Below are 13,117 nucleotides of genomic sequence, written 5' to 3'. Positions count from 1 at the left end.
TTCTCCTTCTGCTGGTAGAACAGGAGCAGTGGTGAGGCTGGAACATCCTGTCCCCCAGGAAAGGAAAACCAAGTTGCATCATTATGGAATACCATAATGATGAAACCAGGCACCCAGGGCAGGTCTCAGAAAGCAATAGAGAGCCACGGACAAAACACACCTCCTGACGGCACCACTGCTCTGCTACTAAAATGCAACCTGGTGAGGTGTCGGACTCCAGAGAAAAACAGAGAGTGGGTTCTGACCCGCCTTCCATGTTTATGCTCCACAGCCACCTCCCCTGCCATCTCCGCAGCCACTTCCCCTGCCATCCCCCACCATTTCTTGAGGTTTGCTGTGCCCCAATCCTAGAGTGTGGGACTCTTCGTTCTCCTCTGATTTACTTCTCTTTTGGTGTTTTGAAAACAGCTTTGCCCTTCACCTTTTATCCCTTTGTTAGCTGAAAAATACCTCTCCCCAGGTTGAAACTTCTCTGTCTCCAGTTCATTTTTTGCCACATTGACTTTTTGCTGATCTCTACCATGGGGTGACAAGCATTCCCAAGATGACCACACTGGGGCAAGAGTAAGCTCTGAACAATTATATTGGCGGATGGCTATTTCCTTTCTCTAGCCACAGCCATTATGCTTTTTGTGGAAAATGGAGTAAACTGGCTCCAGTGACTTTAATCACCCTGTGTTGGACTCTTTTGCAGATTGATGAAATCAATGTCTATGGAAATACAGCGCTTCACATCGCCTGCTACAATGGACAGGATGCTGTGGTTAATGAGTTGATTGACTACGGTGCTAATGTGAACCAGCCAAACAATAATGGGTTCACCCCTTTGCATTTTGCTGCTGCCTCCACTCATGGTGCTTTGTGTCTTGAATTGTTGGTAAATAACGGGGCGGATGTTAACATTCAGGTATGACACGCTTAGTCTCAGTGTTGAATGCCTTTGTATTGAGCTTCTGTTTGAGCAAAATCAACTGCTGCAAATTATACCATGTTTTAGTGGGTTGGAACCCTGAGCACTTTGACTCATATAGCCTTGTCCTGGATTTGGAGGCTATAAAAAAAGTTGTGTGGAGGCTGCGGCGGGTGGATCATGAGGTCAGGAGTTCGAGACCAGCCTGGTGAAGATGGTGAAACACCATCTCTACTAAAAATACAAAAATTAGCCAGGCATGGTGGCGGGTGCCTGTAATCTCAGCTACTCAGGAGGCTGAGGCAGAGAATTGCTTAAACCCGGGAGGCAGAGGTTGCAGTGAGCTGAGATTGTGCAACTACACTCTAACTTGGGCAACAGAGCAAGACTCCATCTCAAAAAAAAAAAAAAAAAAAAAAGCTGTGTTATTCCAGGAGTGGTGATATCAGCTGAAAGGTACCAAGGCTCCAGCCATGTGTTCTTGTTAGCTTAGCGAATGTGTCAGGACAAATACTGGATCTCTAGGATATTGACTTGGCCCAGAAGCTAATACTGAGGTGAATGTTGAGCTGATAGGACAGTGTTGCTAAGAATTCAAAGGGCTTAATAATGACTGTAGGCCTGTTTCCAACTCCAGTGTGGGTTTAGAGCTTCTCAGATACTTTCTTTCTTTCTGTCTGTCTGTCTGTCTGTCTGTCTTTCTTTCTTTCTCTCTCTCTTTCTCCTTCCTTCCTTCCTTCCTTCCTTCCTTCCTTCCTTCCTTCCTTCCTTCCTTCCTTCCTTCCTTTCTTTCGACGGAGTTTTGCTCTTGTAACCCAGGCTGGAATGCAATGGCGTGATCTCGGCTTACTGCAACCTCTTCCTCCCGGGTTCAAGTGATTCTTCTGCCTCAGCCTCCCCAGTAGCTGGGGTTACAGGCGTGTGCCACCACGCCCAGCTAATTTTTTGTATTATTAGTAGAGATGGTGTTTCACCATGTTGGCCAGGCTGGTCTCAAACTCTTGGCCTCAAGTGATCCACCTGCCTCAGCCTCCCAAAGTGCTGGGATTACAGGTGTGAGCCACTGTGCCCGGCCAATACCTTCTTAAAGCAAACCCCAGATAGTGACTTCAGTGATGTAGCACTGAGCTGGTTGTCACAATCATTCCTTTATTCAGCAAATTTACTAAGGACTACCCAGTGCCCTCTGTTTGGTATTGAAAGAGTGCTCCAAGATGAGATTCAGTCTCTGCCTTTAAGGAACTTACAGTGTGGTAGGGAGGTAGCATGCACTCAGGTAATCATGAGCAAGAGAAGATATGATGAGAAGAGTCATAAAGCATTGCAAACTGTAAGAAGCAATTGTTGACTTGTTTTCTGCTTGGGAATAAAAAAATGGAGATCCATTTTGAGCGGCGACTTGGAAGATTAATGTAGTTGAGTCGAGGAGGGTTAGAGATAATTTGAGAGAGAGTATTCCAGACAGAACAGCATGAGCAAAGAGGGGTGGGAATTCTGGATAGGAAAACCTCTAGGTAATTTGTCAGCTTGCCATGTGACAGCTAACCAAGGGGAGCTTATCACGCAGCATTCATAATTTGGGTGACATCCCTTGAATGTATTTAGATTGTAGCAGAATATCCTAAGCTGTGCTAGGAGACCTTTTATTCAACCCAGGCTTCCCTTCTTCCCAGCACACAGGGATCCTGAAGCAAGGTCCCAGTGTATTATGTCTCTGGTTTTGAAAAATGTGATTTCTAAGGTGTAATTTCAAGAATATCACATCAATCTATTTTAATAACCTTCTCTATTCACTATCAAAATCTTTTATTTTTTCGCAATTTCTAATAGTGGTGAAAGATGTGACAAATTTTCAGAATAGCAATTGATTGTATCAAATAGAGTACAATTTTATGAACATGTCAAGCGTGGTGGCTCGGCCTGTAATCCCAGCTGCTTGGGAGCCTGAGGTGTAGGATTCCTTGAGCCCAGGAGTTTGAGATCAGCCTGAGCAACCTAGTGAGATCCTGTCTGTAAAAAGCTTCTTTATTTTCAATTGTATGACAGAAAGGAGCCAGAAATGAGCTGAAATGTGATTTGACCAAGGAAGAGGACTCATCTACTGGATGATTTTGAGCCCAAGGAGCTTGGGCCTCTCCAGGCTCTGCAGGCCACTAATCATTCTAGGGGTCATATGATCAGACCTGAGCATTAAAAACAGTAATCCCGTCACAGAACACCAAAGGCAGAAAAAAAAAAAGGAAAATAATCGTATATATGACTACAAAAAAGTCTTAAACATTTATATAACAAAACAACAACAACAAAACCTCTAACATGAAATTAAAATAAGAAAAACTTAGGGAAAATTTTCTTCAATATACATAATAAGCAAATAGTTAATATGCTTGATATATAAAGAGCTCATGCAAATCAATAAGAAAAAGTGATCACTACTAGAAAACATGGAGCAAAAATCAGATCACAAGAGAGAGAATAAAAAATACATTAAGCCTGTGAAAAACTAGTGTTACTGGTAATTAGAAAAATACGAACTAATACAAAAACGTACATTTGTGTTAAAGAATGGCAAATATCAAAATGGCTAATAACACCTAGTATTATCAATGAAAAAATTAAAATGCAATAAAGAAATATGATCTCTTTTTTAATGCTAAAATGTTATGGTTATGTGTATAGATGATGCAAAGAGAGAGAAAATTCTCTGGAGTATGTACCAATATGCTAGCAACAATTATCACTGCAGAGAGACAAAATTATGATTTAGGTCTTCCTTCCTTCCTTCCTTCCTTCCTCCCTCCTCCCTCCCTCCCTCCCTCTCTCTCTCTTTCTCTCTCTCTCTCTTTCTTTCCTTCTCTTTCTTTCTTTCTTTCTTTCTTTCGTTCGTTCGTTCGTTCGTTCGTTTTTGAAATGGAATTTTGCTCTTGTCGTTCAGGCTAGGGTGCAATGGCAGGATCTTGGCTCACTGCAACTTCTGCCTCCTGAGTTCAAGTGATTCTCCTGCCTCAGCCTCCAGAGAAGCTGGGATTACAGGCACCTGCCACCATGCCCAGCTGATTTTTGTATTTTTTGTAGAGAGGGGTTTTTGCCATGTTGGCCAGGCTGGTCTCTAACTCCTGAGCTCAAGCAATCCACCCACCTCAGCCTCCCAAAGTGCTGGGATTACAGGTGTGAGCCAACACCCCTGGCCTTTAGTTTCTTTTTTGTGTATTTGCTTTTGTCTTCTGATTGTGATACAATAAGAATTTTAAAAAATTATTTTTATTATTATTTTTTTTTATTGAGACAGGATCTGGCTCTGCTGCCTAGGTTGGAGTACAGTGGTGGGATCTTGGCTCACTGCAGCCTCCGCCTCCCAGGCTCAAGCCATCCTCTGTCCTCAGCCTCCCAGGTAGCTGGGATTACAGGTGTGTGCCACCACGCCCTGCTAATTTTTGTATTTTTTTTTTGTAGAGACGGGGTTTTGCCATGTTGCCCAGGCTGGCCTCCAACTCCCGAGCTCAAGCGCTCTGCCTGCCTCAGCCTCCCAAAGTGCTGGGATTACAGGCATGAGCCACTGCACCTGGCAGAGCATGTTATTTTTATATCCAGAAAAACAAAAAAGCTATTTTCACTTTTGAAAAAAAGAAAACCCAGGTATAGTGGACCTGGAGAAGAGCTGATTAGTGGATAACTAGAAATCAGTAAAACTGGCATTGGTAAGAGGTAATAAGAGAACAGGGGAACGGGACTGAAGGGAGAGGCTTTGCAGAAAGAAAATCAGCAAGACTTGGTGGGACATGAACTGGAGGAGTTGAAGACTAATGTAAGGATGGAAATGTGGCAAAGAGGCCAGGCGTGGTGGCTCATGCCTGTAATCCCAGCACTTTGGGGCGAGGGGGGACACGAAGTCAGGAGTCAAGACCAGCTGAAAATGGAAACCCCAAAAAAAAAAAAGGTCAGGCGGTGGCTCATGCCTGTAATCCCAGCACTTTGGGAGGCCAAGGCAGGCAGATCACGAGGTCAGGAATTCAAGACCAGCCTGACCAACATGGTGAAAGCCAGTCTCCACTAAAAATACAAAAATTAGCTGGGTGTGGTGGCGCATGCTTGTAATCCCAGTGACACAGGAGGCTGAGGCAGGAGAACTGCTTGAATCCGAGAGGTGGAGGTTGCAGTGAGTTGAGATCCCACCACTGTACTCCAGCCTGGGCAACAGAGCAAGACTCTGTCAATCAATCAATCAATAAATAAATAATAAAGGAAGGAAGGAAGAAAGAAATCTGGTGAAGAAAGATGGTACAGCAGAGTAGTTAAGTGTTCAGTTCTGGGGCCAGACTGCCTAAATTCCAATCCTAGCCTTGACTTTTAGTAGCTATATAATCATAACAAGCTCTCTGTGTGTCTCAGTTTATCTGTAAAATTAGGGAAACAATAGTATCTTCTCCATGGAACTGCTGTGAACATTAAACAGCTTTATCATAAATCATGTAGAATAATATCTGCCACATGATAAGCACTAGAAAATTAGATGATATCATTAATGTTCATTAAGAAGGATGTCAGGAGGAAGAGTAGGCTTAGGGAGTTAAACCAATACATTTAGTTTTTGAAAAGCTGATTTTTACTTTTTGGTGTAGCCAATCTGAGAAGCCCAATAGTGTCAAATGTGGTGTTCTAGCATGGGAGACTGGTAGAGAACAGAAGAAAAAACGTAGATTGCTTTATTCATGTAAAGGTGATTGTTGAAACCAGGAGAAAGGGACGAGACCACCCAAGGAGAGAGTATGTAATAGCACGAGTACAGAAAGTGAGACAGCCCTGTACTCTTAGCATCAGGAGGAGGAGAAAGAGCCAGAGAAAGGGATGAAAAAAAGGAGTTAGAGGAGACAGGAAGGAGTGTCGTGTTTTCATGAAGGTGGAAAGCAGACAAAAAAGAATGGGGGCATCAAAGAGACCAAGGAACTGTCGTCCGAGGTTGGGAAGGAGTCTTTCTGTGAGGCTGAAGTCGCAGAGTGTGGTGTTGAGGGGGCAGGAAGCACACGGGTCGTCAAACTGCCAACGTTCCCAAAACTGTAGACATCTGTCTTGCCATCCTGGTATCTGAAGGACATCCTGTGAATCCTTCAAAGGAAGGGAAATTATTGGAATTTAATAAAGGCGCTCTCTTTACCAACCTCCACTTAATTAATTCACAGAGTTGTCTGATGCGCTTTATTACATCTGTAAAACATGCCACTGATGCTCTCGGTGTGCCCCATACCTGAGGCTAGAAGGCTACTCTCTGGCACACCTGCCTACTGCTTCCAGTTAACTGACCAGTGGTCAGTTCAGATTGGATAAGGGACTTCAGCTGCTGTGATACATTTTTTTATTTTTGCAGCCCCTTCTTCCCTTCCACGAATGGAGCTGAAAAGCATAATTCCTTAGTTTTAATATTTATTTTTTTCCTGTGGACTGCTAATCATAAGTAGAATATAAGAAATGCCATTTTAAAACTCTGAGATTTGAGTTTATTATGATTGAATCTGTGTAAATAGGATTTTGAATCAAATCTAGCCTTCATTCTCAGTCTCCCTTCATCTATTCTGTCTGTATCCTCCGATTTCCTAAATCTTTTTGAATCCTCCTTAGTTATTCCAGATCCACTCTGGATGCACGGATCATCTAACATTTCCATAGAGCCATCCTGTCTGACTCTGGAGGTAGCTGTCTAATTAAAGTTGTTATCTCTCTGTACCACATTGCTCCTTGGATTTTGAAAGTGTTTGTAGATTGCAAGACAATTTGTATTTGTTTAGATTTTCCAAAGGTTGAGGGAAATAGCATATTGAAATGCAGCCAGCACCTATCCACATGTTCACTTTGTTTTCCTCTATTCTCACCAAACAGTAAAAGTGATGTCTTCATGAGCAATTAAAAGATGGATGGGAAGAGGAGGAGGGATGTGTGTTCAGCCTGCATTTCACAGTTCCTCATTTTGCTTAGATTGATTGACTCTGGTCCTGTTTTTTGACTTCATAATATGAGTTTAATTGTGATAAAATAAAGATATACTTTACTGATACAATAATCCATTGATGTTTTACTTATAATTTGTAAATAGGTAGAACATGAGAAAGTATAAAATATTTTTTCTTCCGCATTAAAGACCACATTGTAATTTCTGTAGCATCTCAAGGCTCTTTTAGCAAGCATTCAAAGTAAGCGTTAAAGAAGGCACTAGACATAGAGCTGTGCTGGATACAACTTAGAAAGACAGACTCAGAAATTGCCATTGCCAGGTTATCTACCTCCTGGTCACTGGCATTTAGCCTGTGCATGGTCTCAATTCTTTTCTGTCTGCGGGCTCTTAGATCATTTAGCTCTAAGAGATGGGAGTTGAAACATGTCTGCTTGAAGTGGACCAGTTCCCTTCTCTACATGTACCAGGACCAAATTATGGAATAGGTTGTATTGGAGAAGTTGAAGGTGAAAACTGGAATGGGCAAGAGTAGGCAGTGATAGGGACACGGTACTTAGAACTTTGGATAAGTGAGGGAAAGGAGAGGAATGAGTGAGCCAACCACGTTCCATCTCTCTTGCCCTTAGAACCATACAAAACAAAACAAAATAAATGGACAATGTGTGGCTTTTTCACACCAGTATTTTAGGAGGCTCTTGCATTGAATTAGGAAGACTTATTGGGTTTCTCACCTTATTTGACCCCACCCCTAACTGCAGGTTGGACTTAGTATTATCCCATAGAGGCTTTATTGCTCTGTAGTAGGGCCACTGAGCTACGTGACCCTAGGGGTGTACCATGCCACAGAGAACGTTATGCTTTCAAGACCCTGGGGAGTAACAATGTCTGTAAATTTAGGGAAGGTATATGGGATATTGGGAGATGAGGAAAGAAGGCATTAGGAATAAAAGAAAAAAATGAATGGATTTCTGAGGAGACTGGTGGTCAAGAAAATATAAACACTCCTTTTAGTTCAAAGATTAATCTTCCTTAGGCAATGCTGAGTTCTGCCCTGAAAGAGTACTAATATTTGTGGTAAAATATTTTAATCCTCAGTACTTTTCCTTTATGACTTAGGGCTTGATTATTTATTTATTTATTTATTTATTTTTTTTGAGGCGGAGTCTCGCTCTGTCGCTCAGGCTGGAGTGCAGTGGCGCAATCTCGGCTCACTGCAAGCTCCGCCTTCTGGGTTCACGCCATTCTCCTGCCTCGGCCTCTCTGAGTAGCTGGGACTACAGGCGCCCGCCACCACGCCCGGCTAATTTTTTGTATTTTTAGTAGAGACGGGGTTTCACCGTGGTCTCGATCTCCTGACCTCGTGATCCACCCGCCTCGGCCTCCCAAAGTGCTGGGATGACAAGCGTGAGCCACCGCGCCCGGCCGACTTAGGGCTTGATTATGCCTAACTTAATAGAAGGGCTTCTTGCTTAATTAAATGGATTATCAAAAGAACAAAAATTTCAAAGCCCTAAATTCTATGGGAAAATGTAGCTAGAAAATTGGAGGGAGACTAGAAATTAAGAAAAAAATTTTCATAAAAGCTTTTAGTAGACGGAAGAATTGCACATATTCTCTCTTTTGAGAACGTAAGGAATGTTTTATCTTTTTTGTTCAGTTCTAGGAATAGTAGCAACAGCCAGTAAACCTGCATGATAAATTTCAATTTCTCAGATCATGAACTCAGGGTTCTCTAGTCTCAACTTTAATATTCTGAGTTCTAACTTTTAAGGACTATATAAAAAGTATTATCCTTTTGAGTTTCATTGGTTTTCTATAGCTTTTTGAAATAATGAGCTCCCTTTACACCCATACCATGTGAACAAAGTTGCCCCAAAATGGCTGCCATGATACTCTTAATGCTTCCTGTCCCAATTTCCCCACCTTATCTACGTGTTTCCCTATGTGAAGAAAAAAATAACAGCTATAACCTGAACTCAGGCTATAGATGAACGCAGGCAAAGATCTGCAAAGATGGATGCAAAGCAATTATCACCACTGATCATATGGCTGTTCTTTGCATTTTACCTAACTTTGGTCATCTCCATTTACTTGTCCCTTTACAAGTGCACAAGCACTCTCAGAGAAAAGAAGGTTGTGGTGTTCACTATCCCTGAAATGGGTCTGGCTTTGCCCACCACACACTTCAGAGATCACTTCTGCTTTGTCTCTCTGCCTGCAACTTAGATAGCTACCACCAAGTTGGTGGTTACTCCTTGGTAAAGCCTTTAAGCTCTTTTCTAGGCATGGAAAATTGCTTAGCTAAATATTGTGAAGATATTTTCTAAATGCTTAAGTATTTATAGCTTTAGATATATTTAATTAATAATTACTTATGGTTTCATATTGAGAGAAAACACTGGAGCAAAATTTAAAGAAATAGCACCACCTAGGGACAAGTTAATGCCAACTCCACAACTTCTGCCTTCTCTCTCCTCAGTTATCTTGAAATGTCATCACTTTTTAATTGGAAGGGGGTGTTTTAAATCCTTATTCCATAGTAGTTCCCAGGTGTTTCAGTCCTTAGACCTGTGTGCAGTCCCGACAACTAAGGCCTAGCTCTGGAATCAGATAACTTTTAGGAGCTCTCCTTCCCAGTATGTCTCATGGTCAGCGATGGTGTTGTGTCTCATTCTCTTGATTGCTCCCATTTTTCCTCTAAAAGTATTATCAAGCTTCAACTCTCCTTTCTCAGTCTGTTCTGATTCAGGTTATACTCATGTAAGATGGAGAAAAGATCCTATTATTTCTTTTCTTCCTACATCTACCTGAGAACATTGAATTATAATGATACATATTTTTTTTCAATTAAGATGAATTTACCATTCTAATTAACTTTTTTTTCTTGGCACAGGCTATGTGTAATCCCTTTTTTACTTCTAAGGAATAGACTTATAGAATATAATACAATTCTTGTGTTAAAACCTTGGTTTTATAACCTATTTTAGCCCACAGTCCAAAGCAGGGGTTAAAAATGGGACCCTCTTACCCCTATTTTGTAGTTCAGGGTTAAGGTACAGAACTCACATTTCTTTTTCTTTCTTTTTTTTTTTTTTTTTTTTTCCGAGACGGAGTCTCGCTCTGTCACCCAGGCTGGAGTGCAGTGGCGCCATCTTGGCTCACTGCAAGCTCCGCCTTCCGGGTTCACACCATTCTTCTGCCTCAGCCTCCTGAGTAGCTGGGACTACAGGCGCCCACCACCGTGCCAGCTAATTTTTTGTATTTTCAGTAGAGACGGGGTTTCACCGTGTTAGCCAGGATGGTCTCTATCTCCTGAACTCGTGATCCTCCCACCTCGGCCTCCCAAAGTGCTTGGATTATAGGCGTGAGCCACTGCACCTGGCCCAGAATTCATATTTCTAACAAGAATCCTGGGTGATTCAGATATAGGCAGTCCTTGGTCCACTCTAAGAAATACTTACCTAAATTATTATTTGTTTTCCAAGATGGAGTTTTTAAAACAGTCATCTTAAAGTACAGGCATTTGGATTTCATCACAAAATGAATATGCATTTTTAAAACCTCATATTTTAACCTCAGACTTAGAGAAATGTTTCCTCTGAGACTTAGAAAAATAAGTGTTACATAGATTTTTTTGATAACAACACTTAGATGAAAATACATCATCTCTGTTGGAGATAGTTTTATTCTAAAATAACAGTAATATTTTCTTTTGGGCCTATTTTCAGAAGAAATTCTGTAAGTTACTATTTCTTAGTTACATATGGTACCTTGGTATTTAGTATAATGATGATTGGTATATAGATGTTGTACATTTTCTGTGTTTTGGCTTAATCTGTGTCAGGAAATTTCATGATTTCTATCATGAATAGTAACAAATGTATGAATTCAGCACACATTCCCAGCTGATCATTCAAAAGGCGATTTCCTAAACAGTTGCATGCCTTAATCCTGTAACTTCTAATGAGTTAAGTGAAGTAAGAGATTCTCTTTTGGAACAATAAAAAATTATGGTTTTGTTTTTTTTTTATTTTTTTACTTTCTTTTTCTTTATTCTTTTGTTTAAAATTTTTTTCTTTTTTGTTTAATTTTATTTAAAAATGATGTTTTTTAAAAAATGGAATTATAGTGGAGGGAACAGCAGAGGGTTCCAGATCAGGTTTTTTTTTCTTTTTTTGAAACAGAGTCTCACTCTGTCACCCAGGCTGGAGTGCAGTGACACGATCTTGGCTCACTGCAACCTCCGCCTCCTGGGTTCAATTCTCCTACCTCAGCCTCCCCAGTAGCTAGGATTACAGGCGTGCACCATCATGCCTGGCTAATTTTTGTATTTTTGGTAGACATGGGGTTTCACCATGTTGGCCAGGCTGTTCTTGAACTATCTCAAATGATCCGCCTGCCTCGGCCCCCCAAAGTGCTGGGATTACAGGTGTGAGCCACGGTGCCCCGCCTCAGGTCAGTTTTAAGAGTTGCAATGATTCAGAGCCATTTGGTCAGCTTCAGCTTAAAGAGGACCATGCAAGTTAACACATTTGTCCTTTTTGTGTACTATAGACAAAGGTTGAAAAAAACACCTTGAAGGAAACTTCCTTCTCCAGTAGATCACAGGAGAGGAATAAAGATTTTGGATAACTGTTTCTCTAAGCTTTTAAAAAATGTGATGTTATGCAATAATTCGAGAGGTCGTGTACATTTTATCTTTTCCTTTCAAAATTATCTTTGCCTCTTGTAATTGTTGATCATACTTTTATTTTATTTTATTTTATTTAGAAGAATGTCATTCTATCACCCAGGCTGGAGTGCAGTGGTAAAATCCTAGCTCACTGCAGCCTCATGTTGATCATATTTAAAAAATAAATAAATAAATGAATGTTTTCAGGGCATTATTAGCAGTGTCCATAGGGGTATTTCAGATTGGTGTCACTGGCTCATGAGCACCTCCATTGTTTTTCTCTCCCTCTTTTTTTTTAGAGTAAAGATGGCAAAAGTCCACTGCACATGACAGCTGTCCATGGAAGGTTCACACGGTCACAGACCCTCATTCAGAATGGTAAGAGAGATGCTTCAGTAGTGTCATTATTTTGATAGTTTCTTGTTGTGAATTTGGCTGTTAGTCACCTGCACATGAAAGTCGATGCCCTGTTTTGGAGTTTTAGTAAGCATGCAATTACATAGTTCTTTGATGTACTTTGCTAAAAACTGTTCATCAGACATGTCATCAACATCCACCTTAATAGTAAAAACATAAAGCCACAGTTTCACAGTCAATTTGGAGTCAGGCACAGAGCATGAGCTTTGAAATTGGAAATGATGTATTTATATAGGCTCAAGATCCTGTGCTTCTCACTCTGAAACCAATAAAGGTAAGTAGCATTCATTTTCCAGCAACAAATCTGAATTATTTTTAAATTTTAGAGTTCACTATAGTTTCCTAAGTTAAAACTTATTAAGCTATTTGGGCAAAAGTAGGAAAAATGAAATGACTCAAAGGAAAAGCAGGTAAGGATGTGATATAAAGGATCATAAAATCACAGGCTTAGGCGGGCGTGGTGGCTCACACCTCTAATCCCAGGCACTTTGGGAGGCCAAGGTGGGCAGATCACCTGAGGTCAGGAGTTCGAGACCAGCCTGGCCAACATGGTGAAACCCTGTCTTTACTAAAAATACAAAAATTAGCCAGGAGTGGTGGCAGGCGCCTATAAACCTAGCTACTCGGGAGGCTGAGGCGGGAGAATTGCTTGAACTCAGGAGGAGGAAGTTGCAGTGAGCCAAGATTGTGCCATTTTACTCTAGCCTGGGTGACAGAGCGAGACTTTGTCTAAAAAAAAAAAAAAAAAAATTCACAGGCTTGACAGAGAAGACCTGGGAAAGTCACATAATACAGTAATAGAGTAACTTTCCAGGCTTACAACAAAGGTATACTTGAACCATCAGGTTGTCACTGAAGTCAAAGTACTAGGGAGTATCAGTTTACATCCTGGTTCATGTTACTAACAGGGGGTCATGGCCAGCAGCATCACTTCTATTAGCAAATCTTAGAGAGGTTTTAAAAATACAAAGACCAGGTTTAGTTCAGATTTTAAGCTGATATTCCAGGTCAATTCAGCAGTTCCTATTTTCAGTTGACCCATACTTCTACTTCTCAAATTTCTGATATTAGTTTCTTTGGACCTGTATTTTTCTCATCTGTAAGAGTTTCGGACCACATACACTTGAATTATTAGTGGCACTGAGTTATGTCTTAGGCACTCAAGACATAAAAC

The 13,117-nt window shown here is 41.0% G+C and overlaps 1 protein-coding gene across 3 annotated transcripts in view; it reads left to right on the top strand.

Moving 5' to 3' along the window:
• The window catches only part of ANKRD44 (ankyrin repeat domain 44), a 330,782-nt gene that overhangs the window by 188,266 nt on the left and 129,399 nt on the right, over positions 1–13,117 (top strand). For all 3 annotated transcript variants that reach the window (XM_030802956.1, XM_030802955.1, XM_003253880.4), the window contains exons 8-9: positions 695–907; positions 11,826–11,904. In XM_030802956.1, the coding sequence (XP_030658816.1) occupies positions 695–907; positions 11,826–11,904 (292 nt within the window). The remainder of the gene's footprint in view (positions 1–694; positions 908–11,825; positions 11,905–13,117) is intronic.

The sequence above is a fragment of the Nomascus leucogenys genome, chromosome 22a (assembly GCF_006542625.1).
Source record: "Nomascus leucogenys isolate Asia chromosome 22a, Asia_NLE_v1, whole genome shotgun sequence".
Lineage (NCBI taxonomy): Eukaryota > Metazoa > Chordata > Mammalia > Primates > Hylobatidae > Nomascus > Nomascus leucogenys.
Note: the sequence above shows the minus strand (reverse complement) of the source record. Positions and strands in the feature narration are given on the sequence as shown.